Source organism: Sarcophilus harrisii, chromosome 4 (genome assembly GCF_902635505.1).
Source record: "Sarcophilus harrisii chromosome 4, mSarHar1.11, whole genome shotgun sequence".
NCBI lineage: Eukaryota > Metazoa > Chordata > Mammalia > Dasyuromorphia > Dasyuridae > Sarcophilus > Sarcophilus harrisii.
Window position 1 is genome coordinate 374,322,066 of NC_045429.1, and position 24,812 is coordinate 374,346,877.

The 24,812-nt window shown below is 31.6% G+C and overlaps 1 protein-coding gene across 17 annotated transcripts in view; it reads left to right on the forward strand.

Moving 5' to 3' along the window:
- Window positions 1–24,812, forward strand: part of RYR2 (ryanodine receptor 2) — a 712,857-nt gene that overhangs the window by 449,893 nt on the left and 238,152 nt on the right. For all 17 annotated transcript variants that reach the window (XM_031968518.1, XM_031968517.1, XM_031968521.1 and 14 more), the window contains 7 exons: window positions 6,393–6,666; window positions 11,825–11,939; window positions 13,760–13,892; window positions 16,207–16,310; window positions 19,178–19,313; window positions 22,238–22,424; window positions 22,929–23,034. In XM_031968518.1, the coding sequence (XP_031824378.1) occupies window positions 6,393–6,666; window positions 11,825–11,939; window positions 13,760–13,892; window positions 16,207–16,310; window positions 19,178–19,313; window positions 22,238–22,424; window positions 22,929–23,034 (1,055 nt within the window). The remainder of the gene's footprint in view (window positions 1–6,392; window positions 6,667–11,824; window positions 11,940–13,759; window positions 13,893–16,206; window positions 16,311–19,177; window positions 19,314–22,237; window positions 22,425–22,928; window positions 23,035–24,812) is intronic.

The following is a 24,812-nucleotide window of genomic DNA, read 5'->3' on the forward strand; positions in this document are numbered from 1 at the left end:
TCAGCAAGCTTATGTAATGGGGACAAACTAGAACAATCCCCAATAAGATTAGGGTGAAATAAGGTTGCCCCTTATCACCATTACTATTCAATATTGTATTAGAAATGTTAGCTTTGGCAATAACAGAAGAAAAAGAGATTAAAGGAATTAGAGAAGGTAGCAAGGAATCCAAATTATTACTCTTTGCAGATTTTATGATGGTATCCTTAGAGAACCCTAGAAAATCAACTAAAAAATATTAGAAACAATTCACAACTTTAGCAAAGTGGCAGGATTCAAAATAAATCCACATAAATCATCAGCATTTTTATGTATTATCAACAAAGTCTAGCAGCAAGAAATATAAAGAGAAATTCCATTTAAAATAACTGTCAATAATATAAAATATTTGGAAGTCTATCTACCAGGGCAAAGTCGGGAACTATATGAGCACAACTACAAAACACTTTCCACACAAATAAAATCAGATCTAATAAATTGGAAAAATATCAAGTGTTCCTGGGTAGGCTGAGTGAATATAATAAAGATGTCAATACTACCTAAATTAATCTACTTATTTAGTACCAATCAAATTCCCAAGAAATTATTTTACACACATAGAAAAAATAATAACGTTCATTTAGAAGAACAATAGACCAAGAATTTCAAGGCAATTAATGAAAAAAATGCCAATGAAGGTGGCCTAGCTGTGCCAGACTTAAAACTGTATTATAAAGCAGTGGTCATCAAAACCATTTGACTGAGAAGTAGAGTAGTTGATCAGTGGAATAGGTTAGGTTCACATTTCCAAATAGTCAATGACTATAGTAATCAAGTGTTTGACAAACCCAAAGACCCCAGCTTTTGGAATAAGAATTCACTATTTGACAAAAAATTGCTGGGGAAACTGGCAGAAATTAGGCATTGACCCATACCTAACACCATATACCAAGATAAGGTCGAAATGGGTTCATGATTTAGACTTAAAGAAGTGATATTATAAGCAAATTGGAAGAACATAGGATAGTTTACCTCTCAGATCTGTAGAAGAAGAAATCTGTTACCAAAGAAGAGCTGGAAATCATTATTGATCATAAAATGGATAATTTTGATTATCCACAAAAAAAGATTAGAAGGGAAGCAATAAATTGGAAAAACATTTTTACATTCAAGGATTCTGATAAAGGCCTCATTTCTAAAATATGTAAAGAATTGACTCAAATTTATAAGTATGCAAGCCATTCTCCAAGTGATAAATGGACAAAGGATATCAACAGATAATTTTCAGATGGAGAAATTGAAAGCATCTTGGTGCTCTAAATCACTATTTGATCAGAGAAAGGCAGATTAAGACAACTCTGAGATACCATTGCACACCTCTCAGATTGACTAAGATGACAGGAAAAGATGATGATGAATGTTGGAGGGGATATAGGAAAACTGGGACATTAATGTGTTGTTGTGAACTGATCCAGCCATTCTGGTGAGCAATTTGGAACTATGCTCAAAGAGCTATCAAATTGTGCATAATCTTTGATGCATCAGTGTTTCTATTGGGCTTATATCCCAAAGAAATGTTAAAGGAAGGAAAGGGACCCACATGTACAAAAATGTTTGTGGCAGCCCTTTTTGTATTAGCAAGAAATTGAAAACTGAGTGGATGCCCATCAGGCAGAGAATGGCTGAATAAGTTATGGTATATGGATGTTATGGAATATTATTCTATAAGAATATATATATATATATATATACACATATATACATACACACATATTTATAATGTATATGCTATAAGAAATGGTCAGCAGAATGATTTCAGAGAGGCCTGGAGAGACTTACAGGAACTGAGGCTAAGTAAAATGAGCAGAACCAGATCATTGTACATAGCAATGGCAAGATTATGCAATGATCAATTCTGATGGATGTAGCTCTTCTCAACAATGAAATGATGCAGGCCAGTTCCAGTGATCTTGTGATGATGAGAGCCATTTACACCCAGAGAGAGGACTATGGGAACTAAGTGTGGATTAAAATATAACATTTTCACTTATTTTGTTGTTGTTTGCTTACATTTTATTCTCTTTCTCATTTTTTTTCCTTTTTGATCAGATTTCTTGTGCAGCAAGATAATTGCATAAATATGTATGTCTATATTCGATTTGCATATATTTTTACCATATTTAATATATATTGAATTACTTGTTGTCTAGGGGAGGGAATTGGGGAAAGGGGAGGAAAAATTGGAACACTGGCTTTGCAAGGGTCAATGTTGAAAAATTATTCTTGCATATGTTTTGAAAATAAAAAGCTTCAATTATTTAGTTAGTTCAATTGTTAATATAAATTATATATATATAATTAATATAAATTATTAAATAATTTTTAATAATTAAAAAAGAATACAAATTTTAAAATGAGCCAATCTCTATCCTCAAGGATTTTACATTATAATGTGGGAAGACAACACATAGGGAAATAGTGATTAGGGAAAAGAGTTTTGGTCCCTGGGGAGTTATAAGAAATATAATCCTGACATCTGTTTTATAATATAATATTTATTATATTCCTAAATACCCCTATTTCAGTGCTTAAGTATTGCTAACTACCTATGTATCACAATTTTTCTTATCTTAATTGACAATTTCCTTAGCTGCTGTGATATAAGCTGCTTCAAAAAAAAATGATTACCTTTATAGCTGTCCCTGGGTATTGAGATTCCTAGAATTTAGACAGATGAAGTGAATAGATATAATAACTAAAATAAGTTCTATTTCTAGAGCTGTACTTGAAAACTTTATAGGTTTTGCAAAATTTTGTAATTCACTGATACAACCTTTTAAAAAATTTATTTAATATTTTCCCTAGTTATAGTCAAAACAATTTTTTCACATTTGTTTTTAAGATTTTCGAATTCTAGATTCTCTCCCTTATCCCCACCCATAGTTAAGAAATCACATGTGAAATTATGTAAAACATTTCCATAACAGACAAATTATGAAAGAAAACATAAATCACCCTAATGAAAGTAAAAACCCTCAAGAATAATTAAGTTAAAATAAAGAACGAGATAGAGTGAGTAATAGAGAATTCTTTGGTCTATGTTCAGAATCCATCAGTTCTTTTTTTAGGTATGGATAGCTTTTTTCATCATAAGTCCATCAGAGTAGGTATGGATGATTGTACTATTGAGAGTAACAAAGTAATTTACAGCTGATCATCCTAGAACATTGCTATTACTTTGCATAGAGTATATTTCACTATGTTCATGGAGGACTTTACAGGTGATTTATCCTACTCATAATTTTCCAGAATACAATAATATTGAATCAGAGAAACTTGCTTTGAATTTTTTCTAATACAATTACTATTGCTAATTATATTTCCCCCATTTATTCTCTCTCTCTTCTTTCACTCTATACTTCCTCAAAAGTATTTTCTTACTAACCATTCCCTCTCTCAATATGCCTTCTTTTTTTTTATCACTCTCCTCCCTCCCCACCTTCCCATATCTCATTCCCCTCCTATTTTCCTGCAGGGTAAGATAGATTTCTATACTCTTATTGAATATGTATGTTATTTTTTATTTGAGCCAGTTCTGATATGAGTAAGGTTCATTTTTTTACCACCCTCCTCTTCACTTCCACTATAAAAACTTTTTCTTACTCCTTTTTTTAATGGCAGATAATTTGTACCATTCTACTTTTCCCTTTCCCTTTCTCCAAGTACATTCTTCTCTTATCCCTTAATTTCATCATTAAAAAAAAAAGATATCATCCCTTCATATTCAATTCACACTTGGACCCTCAGTTTATATGTACTCCTAACTGCCATAATGAGAACTTTCTAATGAGTTACAAGTATCAACCTCCTTTGTAAGAATGTAAACAAATAAACTATCAAGTCTCTTATATCTCTTTCCTAATTACCTCATGCTTCTTCAGAGTTCTGTATTTTAAAATAAAATTTTCCATTAAGCTCTTATCTCTTCATCACAAATGCTTGAAAATCCACTATTTCATTGAATGACCACCTTTTCCTCTGAAGATTTATACTCAGTTTTGCTGGGCAAGTGATTCTTGGTTGCATTCCTAGCTCCCTTGCTCTCTTGGAATATCATATTCCAAGCATCCAGTCTTTTAATGTAGAAGCTTCTAAATCTTGTATTATTCTGACTGTGGTTCCACTGTACTTGAATTGCTTCTTTCTGGATGCTTGCAATATTTTCTCCTTGACCTAGAAGTTACAGAATTTGGCTATAATATTCCTGGGAGTTTTTATTTTGGGATCTCTTTAGGAGGTGATTGGCTTATTCTTTTAATTTCCATTTTATCCTCTGGTTGTAGAATATCAGAACAGTTTTCCTTGATAATTTCTTGAAAGATGATTTCCAGGCTTTCTTTTTGATCATGACTTTGAGATAGACCGATAATTTTAAATTATTTCTCCTGGATCTATTTTCTAGGTCAATTGTTTTTCCAATGAGATATTTCATATTTTTCTATTTTTAATTTTTTGGTTTTGCTTTATTGTATCTATTTCTCATAAAGTCATTAACTTCCATTTACTCAATTCTATTTTTTAAGGAATTATTTTTCCTAATGAGCTTTTATACTTTGTTTCCCAATTGTTCAATCTTACTTTTTAAGGCATTCTTCTCATTAGTTTTTTATTTCCTTTTGCACCTCTCTCAATTCTTTCCCTAATTTTTCCTCTATCTTACTTGCTTTATTTTCAAAGTCCCTTTTGAGGTTTTCCATGGCCTGAGCCCAATTCTTATTTTTCTTGGAGGCTTTGATGTAGGAATTTTGATTTTGTAATCATCTTCTTAGTGTGTGTTTTGATCCTCCTTGTCATCAAAATAACTTTCAAGGGTCAGAACTTTTTTTTTCTTTTATTTTCCTTGCCCACTACTCAGCTGTTAACTAACTCTGTTAAATTAGGACTCTGTTTCCAGGATGGAGGGTGCACTTCAGTGGGTTTGTACAGGTGTTTTCAGAGATCCTTCTAGGACTCTGACCACAAACCCTCTTTTCTGCCCTGGAGCTGTAAAGTGTGTTCTCTCCTCATAGTAGCTATAAGGTCTAGTGTGCTGGCCTGGCTTGGGCTCCAATTTCTGAGTAATCCCTGGCATCTTAGGGCTAAGAGGTCCAGAAGTCCCCAGGACTGCCAGTGATTCAGAGGTCCTATCTCACTGATGCTGGGGTCCAACTGGAACTGGGACTGGGGTGAGCCTGTTCTGGGATTGCCATGTAGGCTCTGGTTCCACAGACCTTTTCTGCTGACCTTCTGGGCTGAGAGGTCTGGAGGTCACCAGGACTGCTGCTAATTCAGGCCTGGCTGGGACTGGGGTTGTACCCACATGTCCTGCCCCAGGACACTCATCCTGCTATTACAGAACTTTTCTTCTGAGGTACTAAGTTGCCTTTAGCTGAAAAAATGTTTTACTCCTTTTTTGGGAGTGTTTTGATGTTCTAAAATGTAGTTAAAGGAATTTGAAGCAGTTTGGGGGAGAGATTGGGTGAATTCCTTTACTCAACCATCTTGGCTCTACCCCCTTCAAGAAGTCACAGTCAACATGTCAGAATGAGACATTGGAGTAGGATTTAGTAATAAATGCTATATGAGATTATTAATAGAATTGCTAAATAATAACATTATCAAAGACATAAAATATTTTGAGAAAAGCAAGAAAAAACTTTTAGATAAGAAGTCTTTTTCTAGAGATAATACGTTTATATATACCTTCAAATTAGAAAACATAGATATAAGCACTACAATTTTGTAACAGTTTCAACTAATTAAATTATGACTGTGCTTTCCCTAAAATGGATTATGAAATTTCCCTTTGGAATGATCATCATTGTTATTAATAATGTATATTTAATATATATTTATATGTAATAAATATATACAATATAAATAAAATATAAGAATATGTAATATATATATAGCAATTCAATAATATATAGTCTATTTTTCCTGTAATACATGTACCAATAAAACCTGTATATTTACAGTTTTTTAAAAGATGTAAAAAATTTTTAAATTTATGTCAATAAATGAAAACATTTTATTTTTAGTAAATTCATTTAGCAGTATAACAAATGTGGATAATTTTTTCAGATACCTTCAGAGTGTTTTTTTTTTTTACTATACATTATTTTTATTGTGTCTAAATATATGTTATTCATTGTTTCCACAGCATGGAACTGAGAACATATTTTTTTATATTTCTAAAATAAAGAATTTTGAAGACTTATTTAAATTTACCATATTCTATACATTTATAAGAATTCCTCTTATGAATTGGTTTCTATACATAATATTCTTAGTCATTACATACTAAAATAAAGACCAGATATAATATAAGGATATAGAAATGAATTAATCTTTTTTTTTTTCTGTTTTCCTAGCTACCCTTCAGCAGTTGATCTCTGAGACAATGGTCCGATGGGCTCAGGAGTCTGTCATTGAAGACCCTGAGTTGGTGAGGGCTATGTTTGTGTTATTACATCGCCAATATGATGGAATTGGTGGTTTAGTTCGGGCATTACCAAAGACTTATACCATAAATGGAGTCTCAGTAGAAGATACAATCAACTTGCTGGCATCTCTTGGACAGATTCGTTCTCTACTAAGTGTCAGGATGGGCAAAGAAGAAGAGAAGCTTATGATTCGTGGCTTAGGGTAAATTGACTGATTTCTGTACAGAACTTTTCCATTATAAATTTCTTATTTTATAGTATTGCAGTAGCAAGTGGCATCCATTAATTTCTGTTTTTCAAAGTGATCATATAGGCATTTACTTTTTTTTACTATTTCTATAAATATCCTGACATGGAAGTTACTTAGTTGTTAAATGTGAATTGCTTTATAATTTCTGTTCAGAAGAGAGTAGCCAAGATAGTGAAGTGCCTTAAATTCATGCTATATGTGTGATTGAAAGAAACAAGAATGTTTAATCTATAGAAGGAAGGTAGGAGGTTCATTTAGATTTAGGGAATTCATAATAAAGATATTTTCAAGAATTTGATGAGCTGTAACTTGAGCGATTAAATTTGTTATAGGTGTCTCCAAAGAGTAGAATTAGGAGCAGTTACTGTAAAGAGGCAAATTTAGATCCTATTTATCAATCAACAGGCATTTATTCGATAACTCCCATGTATGAGATTGTATCCTAGGCTTTAATTTTACAATTACAAAAGTGAGGGTAATTCCATTTGTCAAAAAATTTCAGTTCCACTGAGGATATATAACATAATTACAATTAAACCAACATAGTGTATAAATCAAACAAAAGCAGTCTTTCGGCAGGATGTACTAACAATGGCAAGAGTCTGAAAAGATTTTTGAAAGACTTGAGACTAGATAAACTAAATATATTCTGATATCTCTTCTACCTCTGTTATTCAGTAATAGGTATCCTTGAATGTTAATATGATACTTATAGCAGACTTTAGAAACAAAGACTAATTGGGTAATATGATCATTTTTGGAGGAAGGGGTTAAATATGTACTTATATTTAAGACTTAAGCCAGGAATTTAACCTTGATAATTAATACTATTTGATTTTTAACTCTGGGCAGCTGGCTGATACAGTAAATAATGCTCCAGGCCTGAGTCAGGAAGTCTTATCTTTGGGGTTCAAATTTGGTCTCAGACACTTATGAGCAGTGTGATCCTGGTCAAATCACTCTGCCCTTTTGTCTCAGTCTCCTTTTCTCTTAAAAATCTGGAGAAGGAAGTGGCAAATCACTCCAGTATTTTGATAAGAACACTCTAAATAAGGTCTCAAAGAGTTAGACAGGATTGAAAGGACCTTATAACTCATTAGTAATATTTCAAAAAGGAATTTTCACTGAATGGGGAATTCTATGATTTTGTGATAATTAAAAACTGTGGTCAGAAGCTTATGACACTCAAACAAGGAGAGCTGCAATTAGATTTTACTCATAATATGAGCATCCCAAAAGTTTCCAGACCTTGATCCACTTCTGAGATTTTGAATGTAAACACGATTCTATGCCCAGAGAAATTAGCAGCAGAAATTCTAATTTTTGTGGTTCATTCATTTCAGTTGCATCTGATTATGATTTTTTTTGGTAATAATCTACAGTTATTTCTCTCTAGCTCATTTTACAGATGAGAAAATTATGATAAAAAGTGTTAAGTAATGTTGCCAGGGTCACACAGCTAGTAAGAGTCTCACGCTAGATTTGAACTCAGAAAGATGAGAATTCTTCAGAAAATCATTGGAAAAGAAATGGTCTCTTTCCCTCCTTTGGAGGAAATTACTTGGATAATTAATATTTTTAATTTAATTTAAAAATTAAGTTTAGTATAAGCTGTAAAAAAAAAATCTTGCCTAAGTAATAGACTCCTTGACATAAATAAAGTTCATGATGCCAAAAGAAAAAAAAGAAATATTAAAGCAAAATCAAAAGACTATGAAAGTATCATATTTCAATAAATTATTAAAGAAAACTGTCTATCTCCTAAACAAGAGGAAAAAATGTAAATAGAAAGGATTCATCCAATAATCTTTGAAAAAAAAACTCTCAAAAATATATTCACAGGAATAATCATAATCAATACAGTATCAACAAAAGAATATTGGTGTTTAAAAATGAGTTTCATTTTGAAGAAAAGCTTTCATTCATTGAAAGTATTGTGCAATTTTCTAAATGTGATATAATTTATACTAACCTTCCTCCTAATTAATTCTGGGCTTAATTGTTCATCTGAAGTTTATGTCAAATGTATATTTATTGATGTGTACCAGGTTTATGATCTATCTATATAAATGCTTATAATATTTGTTAATTTTGCTCTAGATTCCCATATAGATAAATAGTCATTTTCTTTTATTAAAATGTAATGATTTTCATTTCTGGTGTGTTATTATTCCATGCTTTCCATGTGTAGCACTTCCATGTGAAGCCTCTTCAAGGATATTTTGTTACCCTAACTTTATTTTTTTTCCCCTATCCTCCCAGCTAAGTTTTTACCTCCTAATTTTTTATTTGAATTGAAGCCCTTTTCCAGCCTTTTTGGTTAGCTAAGTATTGTGAAAATAAAATTGGTGACTAAATATCACCTCATATTTATGTTCCATGAAAAAGACTGCCAATTTTTATAACATTTATATTCACTCAAAGTCATTCTGAAGACAATATTGCTGTAACGTTTTATATTGTTCTTTTGATTCTGTCCTACCCTACACTATCACCAAACCCCTCATAATCTTTGGCATCATACTAAACTGTTCACTCATTCTCACCCTTCATATTCAATTGATCATCAAGTTCAGTTATTTTGCCTTGGTAACATCTCTCCATATGACCCCGTTCAGTCTGTAAAGCTATAATGATCCTGTTACAAGCCCTTGTCTCCTCACACCTGGACAATTGGTAGTTTGTTGGTCTGCCTGCTTCAGATCTGTTCCCCCTTCCATTCTGTTATCAAAGTGATTTTTAAAAAATCCTTTCCCTGCAAGATCAAATATAAAATCCTCTTTTAGCATTCAAAGCTGTTCATAACCTACCTGCCCCCTAATACCTTTCTAATCTTCTTATACCTGATATCTGCCTCCCTACCTATACTCCATGTACTTTGCAATCCAGTAGTGCTAGCTTCTTTGCTGTTCTCCAAATAGAACATTCTGTTTCTGAGGTCTCTACATTGTCACTGGCTGACCCCCATGTTTTCAAAGTTTTCCCTCCTTGTCTTTACTTTCTGGCTTTCCCTGACTTCCTTCAAATACTAACTAAAATCCCATCTTCTATAGGATACTTTTTCCAATCCATTCTACTTCTAGGGTACTTCTTTTGTTGAGTATTTCCAGTGTATTATGTGTGTGTGTGTGTGTGTGTGTGTGTATGTGTGTGTGTATATAAAAATATATGTGTGTGTATGTATGTGTATGTATATATACATATATATGTAATATATGTATATCACACACACACATACATAAAGACAGCAAAAGTGAGGAAATATAATTGTGTACATGCTATCTTCTCCATTGGAGTAAGTTTCTTGAGGACAGAGAATACTTTTTTACCTTTCTTTGTATCCCTAGCACTTAGAACATATAGTAGGAGAATTGATAAATGTTTATTGACTGACTGATTTAAAAAACATCATTCACTGGAGTTGAAATTTGAACTTTGGTCTTCCTCATTCCAATGCATAATTGTTTCTATCCCTTATCCCATTATGTCTTTGTCTATATTTAAAAATGTCATTTAAAATTACTAACAAAATTTAAAATCACATGTATATTTTTCTATTTCCAGAAAAAAATTTATGTTAAAATATCACATCCAAATAAGAAAATAAAATGATCTAGAATTTGGAAAAGTTCTATTTACTTTAAATCTATTTTTAACTACTTAATATAGACCTTAATATTTTGTAATTTTAAAAATATGTTTGATAGAAATGACATCTAAGATTTGAATTATGTTGATATTGCAAATAAAAAGAATTCATTTGGGGAAAAAGTCACTTTTAAATAAATGTTAATTTACGAGGCAGTGCTTAGACTATTAAGAACAATTTTAAATCTCTTTGATTTCTTTAGATTTTATTTTATTGTATTAAAAATCCCTGATTTCTTTTGAAATTCAGCTTTCATCATCTTCTACAAGAAGATTTTCTTTATTCCCTCAGTTATATAACTGAGGAAAAAAAGAAAATCTAGGGCTATAATATATCCCTAATATATAAATAAACTTTTTTGTGTGCCCAAACATTACATATATATATATGTATCTATCTATCTATCTATATACACACATATGACTATTATACATACACACACAAAGACATCTATACTTTATAATTATGTATGTACATATTATCTCCTCCTTTAGAATGTAAGCTCCTTCAGGGCAGGAACTTTTCTCATTTTTGTTATCTCTAACACTTCATACAATGCCTGGCTAGTTGGAAGCCTTTAATAAATGTTTGTTGATTAAGAATTCAATATAAATCAAATTTCCTTCTGAAAAAATTTTTCTTTAAAGGTACTTTTTAGAAGAATTAAATATAAATATAATGTGTGAGGTACAACTATTGAATATATATTTAGAAACAATGTTATTTTGTGTGATACAGTATAAAGAGTACTGGATTTGGAGTCTGACATTGACTGTGATGCTTCCTAAGCAGTGTAATTCTCAGTAAGCCATTTTTACCTCCCTTAGCTTTAGTTTCTTTATCATTTAAAGGGACATAATAATATATTGCCTCACTTTTTGTCTTTCTGTGAGAAAAGCAGTTTTTTAAGACATAAAAGTATTATTGAAGTATGTATTATTATTTAGTTCCTCAGGATGGCAGCTGCTTTAGGAAATGGACCTATAAATATTTAATCTCTTTGACTGATTGGTACATTTATAAACTAAATGTTGAAGTGAAAGGTGATTCTGTTATTCAAGACTTTTAAGAATATATTTTTAAACAGTAGAAATTATCATATAAATATGTTTTATAAGTGAGGTTTTATCAAAAAAAATCTGTATTTAAAAGAATCAAAGATAACTGGAAATAATTCTTTTATAAATTACATCATAAATAATTCATTATATACTTACCAGATTAATAAAAATATTGTGTAATTTCTATGAACTCAATAAAATGTTAACATTTGCCCAGGAAAGATCAATATGTAGAACTAAAATACTAAGACTTAAGTATTGTGTATTTATATCTGAGAAGAAATTTTCTTTCAGCTTTTAAGATATTTATAACTGATAAAATAGAATAGCAGGTATCTTTTTCCTAAAAATGTAATTCTCTTTCATTCCTTTTCCCTACCTCCTCCCCTAATTCCTCTAGAGATATCATGAACAACAAAGTATTTTACCAACATCCCAATCTGATGCGGGCACTGGGAATGCATGAGACAGTAATGGAAGTAATGGTCAATGTCCTTGGAGGTGGCGAGTCCAAGGTAAAGAGATAATCTGGGTAGGCCACCACTTTTCACTCAGAAATCCTTGTTTGGATCCCTATCAACCATTGAGTAAATGTACATCTTTGTTACCTACCTTTTTAAGTTTCGTAGTTTGATGACACAGTACTTTGTCAGTCCTATCTCATGGTATGCATTTCCATTCACTTTATTCTCCAAATAAACTGGATTATCTCTGTCCCCAGAACACATCTTGCATGACTCCCATTTTTTTATCTTTTCAATATGCCTAGAATATCCTTTCTCTCCTTCTTAGTCTACACACACATCCTTTTTAACTCAGTTCAAATGACTCCTCCATTTTGAAACCTCTCTTAAGCCTTGCCCTCACAGAACACACACACACACACACACACACACACACACACACACACACACACCTCAGAGTAAGCCCTCAGCTCTAGAACTTCACATAGCATTTGGTTTATATCCATCTAATTAAAATATTATTTATTAAGCTGTATTATGTTATCTTTGAATTATTCTCTTAATAAACTGTAATTTTCTTGAGCATAAGGACATAAAACAATAGAACATGTCCTATTTTAAATTTGAATAAAAGTTCTGCTCTGCACAGAGTGGATCCTTGCTAAATATTAAATTAATTAAATTGGTGAATGAAATAATAGATTTTGTATAATATTTAGGATGTCAATTTGGTAAATAGTTTCTTAATTATAATTTTACTACTTGGAAAGCAATTTTAAGTAGGTCTTTACACACTAAATTCTAAAAGCTTAGCACTTAATTTGTAGGTTCTAAATTTAGTTTTCATGTTCAATATTCCAACTCCAATGTTATTTTCAATATGAATTATCAAATACTTATATCTCATACTATGAACATTTCCTTCTCTTACAATAACAATATTTTTACTTTTCCAGTGTCTGTCTGATGAAGTGTTTAAAATATTGATAAATTAATACTATATCATAAATGTTTTAAATTACTTTTTTTTAAACAAACATCATTCTTTTGAACAAAGGTATTAAGTGCCTAGTATAGATAATCCATTATGCTAGAAGTTGAGATTCTATTTTAAAAGTGATTCTGTCCTTAAGAAATTTTATTCCCTGTGAAATTGTAGATATACACAAACAAGTAGAATGCATATTATAAAGTGATTATTACAAAAATCCAATAATATTGTTTCCCAAGGTCTAGTTGACAGCTCCAAGCCTTACTTGATAACCCCAACTTCTAGTTCCTATGTTTATGTTGATTCAAATAATAGTTCATAATACAAAATTCTAGTAAACATTAAGAATTTGTATAATCTTTTAGAATTTATTGTAATAATTTTTCACTTGGATCAGGACCCATAACTGAATATTAACTGTCAATCAATATTTCTTTTCAATCATTCCTTGAGAATATGGAACAGTTAAAAAAAAAAACATATGATGTCTAAAAAAAGAAAAAAAAGAATATGGAGCAATTAAAATAGTATTAAAATTAAAAGATGCATTAATATTATTATATACAATTTTAATTGATGTTTTATCAGCATAAACTTGTATTTTCTGTCATAATTTTTTCTGTTCAAAATTATCTTTGAAATATATAAATTCATCTCTTATATGATGAGGCTACTAGTTAAGAAGCTTGTATTTTTAAACAAATTACAAATGTACATGTGTATTTCTGTAACCTTAAAAACTACAAAATATATCTGTATCTTGACATGACAGTTATTCATAAAGTAATTTGAATAAAATTGTAATATTTACTCTAGTTAGCTGTGCAAAAACAATAATAATAAATTTTTTGTCACAACTAAATCAGTGCTTTTTATATAGGAAATCACCTTTCCTAAGATGGTGGCCAACTGTTGTCGTTTTCTATGTTATTTTTGCCGTATAAGTCGGCAGAATCAGAAAGCAATGTTTGATCATCTTAGTTATTTACTGGAAAACAGCAGTGTTGGTCTTGGTAAGTAAATATATATATACATAAAAATATAAATATATGTCAATATGTAGAATCCTATAAGGGTGAAGAATATTGAAAAAAAAGGTATTCATATTATAATCTAAATTAATCTTAAGAAGTTTTGATTTATTGTTGCTAAATAATAATGTTTAACCATTTCCTTCCCTACTTAAAATGTTAAATATATTTTAAAACAATGAATTATAATTATCCTATAACATTAAAATTGCATGTAAAACTGTAACTATTACATATATGTATGGAAACGATATCTATTTAGTAATTGAAATGGATAAATGACCTCATAGATTCAGAAATTCCCTTTAGTAGTGCAGATCACAAACCTCTGAGTAGACTCTAACTCAGTTGCTATTAACATTCTCTTTTGCCATTTTTTTTATATGATTGGCAAAGCCCATGCAATTATTTTATTTAGCACAGATATCTTTGTACATTTAGTCTAATCTAACTGCTTCTCCTGTCTTTGTTAGTGCTGTTTTTAACTACTCTATAAGCACATCTAGGACTTTTATGTTAGGATCCAAATGGGATAGTTCCATGGAGAAAACAATTTGTTATAATGAATTTTGTGAATTTTTTCTATTTTTTCTCCTTTTTATAAGTTTCCTTTTCATTTTCAACCTTTAAAATCCTTGAGTTCATTTAATTAGATTGAATGTCTTGCTGAACTTTCTTTAAACTTGTTTTTAATCTTCAACTGCTTCTCTCACAATTGCTGATCATCCCACTTAGTAATAACTTATAAGACTAGTTTATATTTTTACCTGATATTGCTTTTAGAAACCATATGCATTTCTCTAGGGATCTTTACTGAGTAAGACACTTTCTGGACTCTTTTGATACCCTTGCTGTGATCCTATTTTGTGTTCACTGATGTTGTTACATAAGCAACAATTGTTTTTATACGGATCTCTTTACATGTATTTATTATTATTAAAACTACAATATGTAATGACCAACTAGCCTATGAAAGATTTTTTTTTTGAACCCGGATTAAAAACCCACACTACCAAGTCCTTTCTTTGTCTCTCTAAGGAGTATCTGTGAGCAATGCTTCCTTTTTTAACTTCAATTTCCTTTTTTATTGTGGTTTTATAAATAGAAAAAGTATCAAGAAAAATGTTATTCACCTCCTTTAGCAAAATGTTCACTATTGGTCATTGGACAAGGATCTCACCTTTAAAGTGCCAAACTACCAATTAAAATTTATTGATGATTTTTTAAAGCTATGTGATTCTTAGTACCCTAAGCCCCCTTTCTTGTCACTATTCCACTGTCACTACAAATATGCAAGGAACATGATTGAATTGAGGACCATTTTGATACAGAAATGGGGGTCATTTTATAGTTTTCTTTGCTTTGTGGGTTGTACTTTTAAAATCATTACCTGTTGACCTGCTTGTTGATATACCTCTTCATAATTGGCTAGGCTGTTTCTCAGAAATAAAAGCAGGCTATTCCAGGGCCATACTTAAAAGATTTTCCTATATGGTAGAATCTTTCAGAACTTAAGTTGCACTTAACCCAAGGCCACTTTCATTTGATCAGAAAGAATATTTGTAGACACAGAGCTCTACTCATTGAGTGCTTGCATCCTTGCTCTCTTTCTCCTCCTCCCTCCCTCTTCTTTCCTCCTTCCATCTTCCTCCCTCCCTCCCTCCCTCTTTCTCCCTTCTTTCCTTCCTTCTTCCTAGTTCTCTCCCCCTGCCCCCCTGCCTTCTTCCCTACACTTATTAGAATGCTAGATTTAGAATCAGAAAACCTAAGTTCAAATTTTTGTCCTCTCCCCATACCAGCTCTATGACCATAAAAAAGCCATATAATTTGTATATAATTCAAGCAGCATCCTGTGACTTCACTGAATCACAGATATTTAAAATATATCTTAGACAAGAGTGAGTTCTCACAGAAAAAATTTTCTCAAGCCAATGAGTTGATTTTTTTTTTTTTTTGGCTGAGGCAATTGGGATTAAGTAACTTGCCCAGGGTCACATAGCTAGGAAGTATTAAGTGTTTCAGATATGAACTCAGGTCCTCCTCCCTTCAGGGCTGGTGCTCTAATGCATTATACTACCCAGCTTCCTGATGAGTCAATTCTTAACTATATTTTCATATTTGATATGAACATATTTATCAGGATTCAGTAATTTACAAAGTATTTTACCTACATATTTAAATAATATAGCATCAGGCAACCTGATTTTAAAAACAATTTAAGAAAATATGACAAAATTTACATTTTGAATGAAGTTATTTGATTTCAAATACCAATCAGAATTATGCATGTTTTTAGCTTCTCCAGCAATGAGGGGCTCAACACCACTTGATGTAGCAGCAGCATCAGTAATGGATAATAATGAATTGGCCTTAGCTTTACGTGAGCCTGACTTGGAAAAGGTAAGTAATAATCTTTTTTGTTTATATAAATTGTTTCTTTTCATACTTTCCCATAATTTTTGTATGAAAATTTTGTAATTAAAATTTTTTACTGATATGTCCAACAAATGTATTTGTGAGAAAGGAGCATTAAACTTTGTTTAATTATGCTTATCTCATTAGAAGAAGTAATATGATATAGTGGATAAAGATACATTCTTTTATTTAGAATCTGAGTTTAAGTTCTGTTTTTAACACATGCATGGCCTTGACCAAGTCACCTAACAAACCCCAATGTGCCCCTAGGCAACTCTATAAAAATGTAAATGGACTACTTGTAGAGGTATCTTTGTAGAGGCTTTCCTTGAGTTCCCTTTACCCATGACATTATAGATGAAGACCAGGATGGACCCTTCTCATTTTATATCTGAGATTCTATATGATTTTTTCTTCCTTTCCAACAGAATGTAAACTCCAATAGAATCAGAACTAGAATTGTGGCATTTCTGTATTTGTATCCCTAGCACCTAGCACAATGCCTGTCATATAGTAGAAATAGCAAATGTTTGCTGTATGGGCTGGAATTGGATCTTAATTCCTTTGAAATTTGTTCTTTCAAACCCTAAGATGCATGCTAGACAATATTTTGCTTTGTCTTTGTCTTTATTTATTTATTTTATTTATTTAGTTTGAGGTTCAGTAGCATCTTTGCTCATTCTTGTAGCTGTTATTGGGAGTTCAGCAACTCCTCTCTTTTCCATTTAAAGCATTCTTTATTAGATTTGCAAGACTCTAAGCAAATGTATGTGTATGTGTATTAAACATATTTTTAAAAGCATATCTCTTCATAGATATGTTCTGTCCCTGTTCAAGAATCTCTCATTAACAGATATTAAACTGAAGTAGAATAATGAAAACACTCAACACTCTTTTGAGACACCATTTCTTTAACCACATCTTTACTTTTCAAATTTTTCTTTTTCTTCTGGTTTCCTTGTCCTCTGTTGTCCAGCAGTGTTCATGAAATACAATCTGTGCCTCTAAGGCCTTCAGTTTCTTGCCCAGGATTATCTAATCTCTTTTTATTTCTAGGTTCTTTTTTTTGTGGTATCATTTGTCCTGATGATCATTTATTAGAAATGTTTAGTGAACGTCAGGCTTGACAAGATCCTGGAAATTTTCCCTAATACTTGCTCTGACAAGATAAAAGATTATTCTGCTGGTAACATTGGTTCAATAAAGATCTCCATTAGTTCTTTAGAATTATCAAGAGCTACCACTTATCACTTTTAGTGAATGAACCTTACTACAATGGCACTTATAGATTCCTGTTGTCACTCCTCAGTAAAAAGCTACTCTTTCTCTTAGAATATTTGGATTTATGTGAGGAAAAATGATAAGAAGTGATATCACTTTTTTAAAAAATAATTCAGAATTATTGAATTTTAGAATTGAAGAAATTTCGGCATCCATATTGTTGAACTAGTACCCCCAAGGGATACCCATTATAAAATATCCTTAACTGTCTACTCTCTGAAGAGCTTCAATGAGAAAAAGGCCCTGACCTATTGAGACAACCCATTCTACCTTGGAAGAGTTCTAATTGTTTTATTTTTTTTTTTTCTGTCATCAAACTTAAACTTATCCCTTTATAACTTCCATTACTTGGTATTCAGCCTTCTGGGAGTATATAAAACAAGATTAAATCCTTTTCAATATGATAGTCTTTCAATTCATCAAAGTCTGCTATCATCTTCCCACTAAGTCTTCTCTTATCCAGATTAAAGAAGCTTAGTTCTCTTAATCTGTTTTCATATGATATAGATTCAAGGTCCTTCAACTTACTGGTTTCCCCCTTCTGGATATTCTCCATCTTATCAGTATTCTTCTTAAACCAAGACACCCTGAACTGAACAGAGAACTCCAGATATGGACATATGACTTTCTTTTTTAGTGCTCTCTCTGTCTCTGTCTCTGTCTCTCTCTCTCTCTCTCTTTCTCTCTCTCTCTCTCTCTCTCTCTCTCTCTCTCTTTCCCTCTTTCTCTGTCTCTCTCTCTTTCTCCCTCCCTCTCCCTTTTTCTCTCTCTCCCTTTCCCTTTCCCTCTCCCCCTCTTGCCTTCTGCCCCTCTGCCTTTCTCCCTCTCTCCAGACAGGAGATCTTCATTTAATAGTCAAAGCACTATCTAGATCAAGATCTTTTCCCCTTGAGACTTTTGTGCCATGCCCAGTAGCATATTGAGCCATAACTATGCTCTCTTGTTTCTCTTACATTCATACTTTATAGAATTCTTCTATTTTTTAAAGAAAGTTATTCCCCTTTTATATCTCTACTTTAAGCTCTTTACTTAAGTCTAGATGTTTATATTATGTATTATTTATAATATCCAATTATTGTTGGTCTTGGCTTAAGATAGTAAGTTCACTTCAGGCAGTAATAGCTAACAATTTTCTTAAACATCAAAATATTCTTTGCAGAAACAGAGCAGTATGAAAAAAATTAATGCGAAAATTTGAAAAGCTCAGTTTTGTTATCTTATTCCATAAAAAGTCATAGATTCTATCGACTTTTTCTGAGGTACTTGCTATGGAAAATTAACTGTATTTTATTGCTTTTGGCCAAATACTGTTAGATAGTAAGTCCTTTTGTAAGACATGAATTTAAAGTGAAAATTGATCAAAATTGACAGTCACAACCCCAGTCTTTCACCATGTTAATATGTTTGGATATCTTAGATTCTTTGTCATATAATTAAGATTATTCTTATCTTTCCTAATTCTGTTCTATAATTTGATTCATAACAAGGATCATGCTTTAACCAAAGGCTTTCCATGACTTTTTATCGAGACTCTGCTGACTGACACTTTTTGTATATTGCATTATTTTCAGGTAGTTCGATATCTGGCTGGTTGTGGATTACAGAGCTGCCAGATGCTGGTTACCAAGGGTTATCCAGACATTGGGTGGAATCCAGTTGAAGGAGAGAGATATTTGGACTTTCTAAGATTTGCTGTCTTCTGTAATGGTATGCATCTAAAATTTGAGTTGGAAGTGGAAAGGACACTATTGAATTTACTTTCAAATTGTTATTGAAAGCATTAATATAATCCTAGAAATTTCATAATATGAAAATAATTTTATATAATAGATATTTAGTTGTTTTGCATACTAGTATATATGTCTTAGGTAACTGGGTAACACAGTGGATAGAGTGTCAAATTTGAAGTCAGGAAGACACCATCCTGAGTTCAAGTCCAGCCTTAGATACTTACTACTTGAATGGCCTTGGGTAAGCCATTAAATCCCATTTACCTCAGTTTCCTTATTTGTAAAATGATTTGGAAAAGGAATTAGCAAGCCATTCTAGTATATTTGCCTAGCAAACTTTAAATGGAGTCATAAAGAGTAAGACATGACTGAAAAATGACAATTTATCTCTTAAAGTACTTATATCATGCTCATTATTTTCTAAAGTTTAAATCAATTTCCAAAGTATGACGAATTATTATACTTTTTAATCACTTCAATCAGGATGCCCAAGTTCTCCTCACAAATGAATCTTTTAATTACTTTTTAATTTTAAAATTTTAATATCATCAAAAATTCATATTGTTAAAAATGTTTTGTACTTTTTTATTGCCTTTTTTTTCCTACTGTTTAAATTGATGTAAAAAAATGATACTAATATTATCAGGTGAAGAGTAGCGTTGCTTGTGTTTTCAATTACATACTTTAAAAAAATGACCATGGTTCATTGTTTTTATTTTACATTTTTGAATTGATATTTTTTTCAGGTCTGTTTGCAATTTGGCATACTTCATTAAACAAAACTTACCCAAATTCTTAGTAAAGATAAATAAATATTATTTCTTTGTAACTTCCATTACTTGCAATTCTGCCCTATTGGAACAAATGAAACAACACTAATTCCTTTCCAACATTTTTTCATATCCTCAAAGACTGTTATCTTCTTTACTCTGAGTCTTGTCTTGTCCAGGTTAAATAAACATGTCCAGTTCTTTCAATCTACTTTCATATGACACAGAGTCAAGGCTCTTTACCATACTGGTTTCCCCTTCTGGACATTCTCCATTTTATCAATATTCCTCTTAAACCCTTGTTCCCAGAAATGAGCAAAGTACTTCAAATATGACCAGACTGCTGGGGCAGAATATAAAGGACTGTTACTTTCAAGCTCTCTCTGTCTCTCTCTTTCTCTGTCTCTCTCTTTCTATCTCTCTCAATTTGTCTCTGTCTCTCTCTGTCTCTCTGTCTCTCTATCTCAAATTATCATTTTCTCTCAATTACATGTGCAAACAATATTTAACATTCCATGTGTTTTTTTTAAGTGTTGAGTTCCAATTCTATCCTTCCCATATTTCTCTCTTTTCTCCCTTGAGTAGTCTGTTATATATGTGCAAGTATGTAAAATATTTCCATGTTAATCATTTTGTTCAAGACACTCAAAATAGAAAGAAAAGAAGAAGGAAAGAGAAAGGAAGGAAGGAAAGAAAGAAAAACAGTGTTTCAGTATGTAGTTAAAGAATATCAGTTCTTTCTCTGAAGATAGATAACTTTTTTCAGTCTGAGTCCTTTAGGATTGTCTTGCACCTTTGTATTGCTGAGAATAGTTAAGTCATTCACAGTTCTTCATTGTACAGTATTGCCATTACTGTTTACAATATTTTGGTTTTCCTCATTTCACTTTGTATCACTTCATGTAAGTCCAGATTTTTTTGAAATCATTCTGCTTATAACTTCTTATAGTACAATAATAAAACCATCAAGTCATATACCACAACTTGTTCAGACTTTGCCTCGATTGATAGACATTCTTAAATTTCCAATTGTTATCTACCACAAAAAGAATTGTTATAAATATTTTTGTACAAATAGGCTATTTTCCCTTTTAAAAAAATTTCTTGGGGGCAGCTAGGTGGCATATTGGATAGAGTACCAGCCCTGAAGTTAGGAGGTCCTGAATTCAAATTTGGCCTCAGACACTTAACATTTCCTAGCTGTGTGACCCTAGGAATGTCACTTAACCCCAACTGCCTTAGCAATAAATAAATAAAGAAAAGAAAAAAACAAACAAATAAATAAATGAATGAATAAAAACTTCTTTTAGATATAGACAGCAATGCAGTGGTATTTCTGGATCAAAGGTATACATAGTTTTATAGTCCTTTAGGCATAGTTACAAATGGCTCTCCAGAATGGGTGGATTAGTTCACAACTCAATCAACAATGAATTACTGTCTCAAGTTTCTCACATCCCTTCCAACGTTTATCATTTTCCTTTTTTATTTATTTATTTTTTTTGGTCATATAATCTGATAGTTGTGAGGTGGTCAGAGTTGTTTTGTATTTCTCTACTCAGTAGTGACTTAGATCATGTTTTTATGTGATAATAACTTTTCTTTATTTGAAAACTGCCTGTTCATATCTTTTGACTATTTATCAACTGGGGAATGACTTGTATTCTTCTAAATTTGACTCAATGTTCTCTATATATTTGAGAAATGGGGCCTTTATCAAGGCTTGCTATAAATACTTAAATCCTTCCTCCATTTTTCTGCTTTCCTTTTAGTTTTTTTGGTTTTGTTTGTCTAAAAATGTTTAGTTTTATTTAATCACTCATTTGTAATATTCTCTATATCTTAATCGGTCCTAAATTCTTCCCTTATTTATCGATTGATTTGACAGGTAAAACTATTCTACATTTTCCTAATTTTTTGTCTCATAACAAAGCCCCAGATGTTCTTTTTACCTGTCACATCACATTGTCCACTTGTATTAAATTTACAAGCAACTAAAACTTTTAAGTCATTGTTGTTGGAAGTCTCTTTCTCCCTTTTCAAACTTTGAAACTTTGGTCAAAAATACATAAATTATCTTGCAAATGAATAAATATTTACATTCAATTTTTCCCCCCACATGTGTTTCTAGGGGAGAGTGTGGAAGAAAATGCAAATGTTGTGGTCAGATTGTTAATCCGGAGGCCTGAGTGTTTTGGTCCAGCCTTAAGAGGGGAAGGTGGCAATGGTCTTCTTTCAGCCATGGAAGAAGCTATAAAAATAGCAGAGGATCCTTCTAGAGATGGTCCATCACCTACTAATGGATCCAGCAAAACCCTGTATGTCTAAAAAGGTTTTTCTTAAATATATTTTCATGGGTGAACATAGCAGTTAATATCTATCAAATTAAAAGTGATTTATTTTCATTATTTTAATTTGTCAACTAAATGTAAAATGGTATGAATTATGAATTAATGTAAATAATTTATTAAATAATAACTATATGCCAAGCATTATGATAAGTGCTAGAAATATAAATACAAAAGTTAAGATAGTCCCTGTCTTCAAGGAACCTCTGTTCTAATGAGAATTCCCAAAAAAGGGAGTTAGATTCTGGTAAATCACAAAAATGGTGAGTGGAATATTAGAGAGATCCATTTACTACTCCCCTTCCAGAGGCAATGGCTGATTACAGGTCTCATAGAAAGAGATTGAAGTTTGATCCTTGGTAAGTGAAATAGTTGTTCATTATAACTCAGTAATCACATTCCTCTGGGAACAATTGTCTCAAAAAGTACTCATTTATCTTCTGTTTTCTGTTTTCTTTGAAAAATTAATAAAAGTGACTTGACAACAGAAGAAGATGATACTATCCATATGGGAAATGCCATAATGACCTTTTATGCAGCTTTGATTGACCTGCTGGGACGCTGTGCTCCTGAAATGCATGTAAGTTTGTTCTTTCACTTAAATTTCCATGAAACAATGTTAAATAATGTTAAATCAGTGATGGATAGTACAGTCATTGGAATTACTGGAGCTCTTTATAGTGCCATAGAGAACTGACTGTTAAATTTTCAATGTAATCTTTTCTTTACATTGGAAAAATCAGCAGATGCTAATATTCAGAATTTAATATATTGATTTATTGATTGCCTAGACTTAATAGAGTAATGTGGGAAATGTTAATAATTCAATTTAAGCTCAGAAGTATATCAATCATACACCTTTTGCCTTTCAGAGGATAATTTTTAAACATTCACTTGTATACCAATGAATATAAATGTGAATTATGCTTTCTTAATGGTGATTATTAAATTAGGTTCACACTTTTATTGTGTCTTATTTCGATGGAATTTTGATGAGTTGGGCAGAGAGAGAAAAATCTAATCAGACCATAAAAGTAGCAAAATAATGCTCATCTCATCCTTTTAATAATTACTGGTAAATTATTGACCTAACAAAATGTGATTTTATCTGGTCATGACTGGTTGTTCTTAAGAACTGTAAAAATTAGTAATGGAGTCTAAATGCAGCTTATTAATACTATAATAACATATTTTGCCATACCTGTTTTGCAAAGAAAAAAAAGAAAAATTGTTTTGTTGTATAATTCCTCCATTTCTCCTCCTACATTAAGACAGCAAGTGTTCTTGTCAAATGGAGGCTTCATAAGAAGAATGTTTTGTCCTTCTGAAAGCAATTAAAGGATTAGATTAAATTCTTGGACAGATGTTTTCTGCTGGCTAGGAGAAGGAATTTAAAACTCATTCTTCTACTACCATTCTCTGATGCCTTTTACCACTATACTCCTATCTTTCCCATTCTCCTTAAGGCAGACTTCCTTTTACTTCCTTTGGACTTGGGACTGTGGAACCCAAATGCATCTGAATTATGATAGGAAAATGTGAACAATGCCTTCTATCTATCATAGTTTCCTTACTTTCCTGGTTGTTCTTCTAGAATAAAGATGCCTAAGCATTTAACCTGAAATTTAAAACCAAAATTTCACAAAAGTAGATGCCACCTTTGAATTATATGTAGGTTGCTTCCTTTACCTCTTCCTTCTTTTCTCTGTTTTTCATAAATACATATTCAGTCTCACTAAAAGCAGTCTTTTACTTCAGCGGTGGAAAATTGCTAAAAGAGGGAGAAATGTTTAAAAACAAAATCTGGAATCTAGTTAACTTTGCTAAAGATTGTGATGAACTTGAGTAAATTTTATTCTTTAGTAGTACTTCAGTATTGCAAAGATAATAATTATATCGATTATAATAACTAACTTTTATATGGAGGCTTAAGTTTTGCAAAGAACTTTAAAAATATATCTCATAGGGGCAGCTAGGTGGCACAATAGATAGAGCACCAGCCCTGAAATCAGGAGGACGTGAGTTCAAATATATATATATATATATATATATAATGTGATATATACACACACATGCATTTTTGTACTTTTAAAATTATATCTCTTATTCCCTGATGTAAACAAATACAAGTCAAAAAAATGTAGTATAGTGTTTGTAATGGGAAAGGACTGGATTTAGATACTGTCCATTTTTAACTGTGATCCTGGGCAAGTCATTTAATTTCTTTGCCCCGGGCAATTTGTCTGAGTCTGTCTACTAAGTCAGACTTTAGAGGGAATTCCCATATCAGGAAGTACCCCATGTTGAGAAAACCAAAGGTATTCTATATAGTCATATCTGCTCATTGGCAGCATGCAG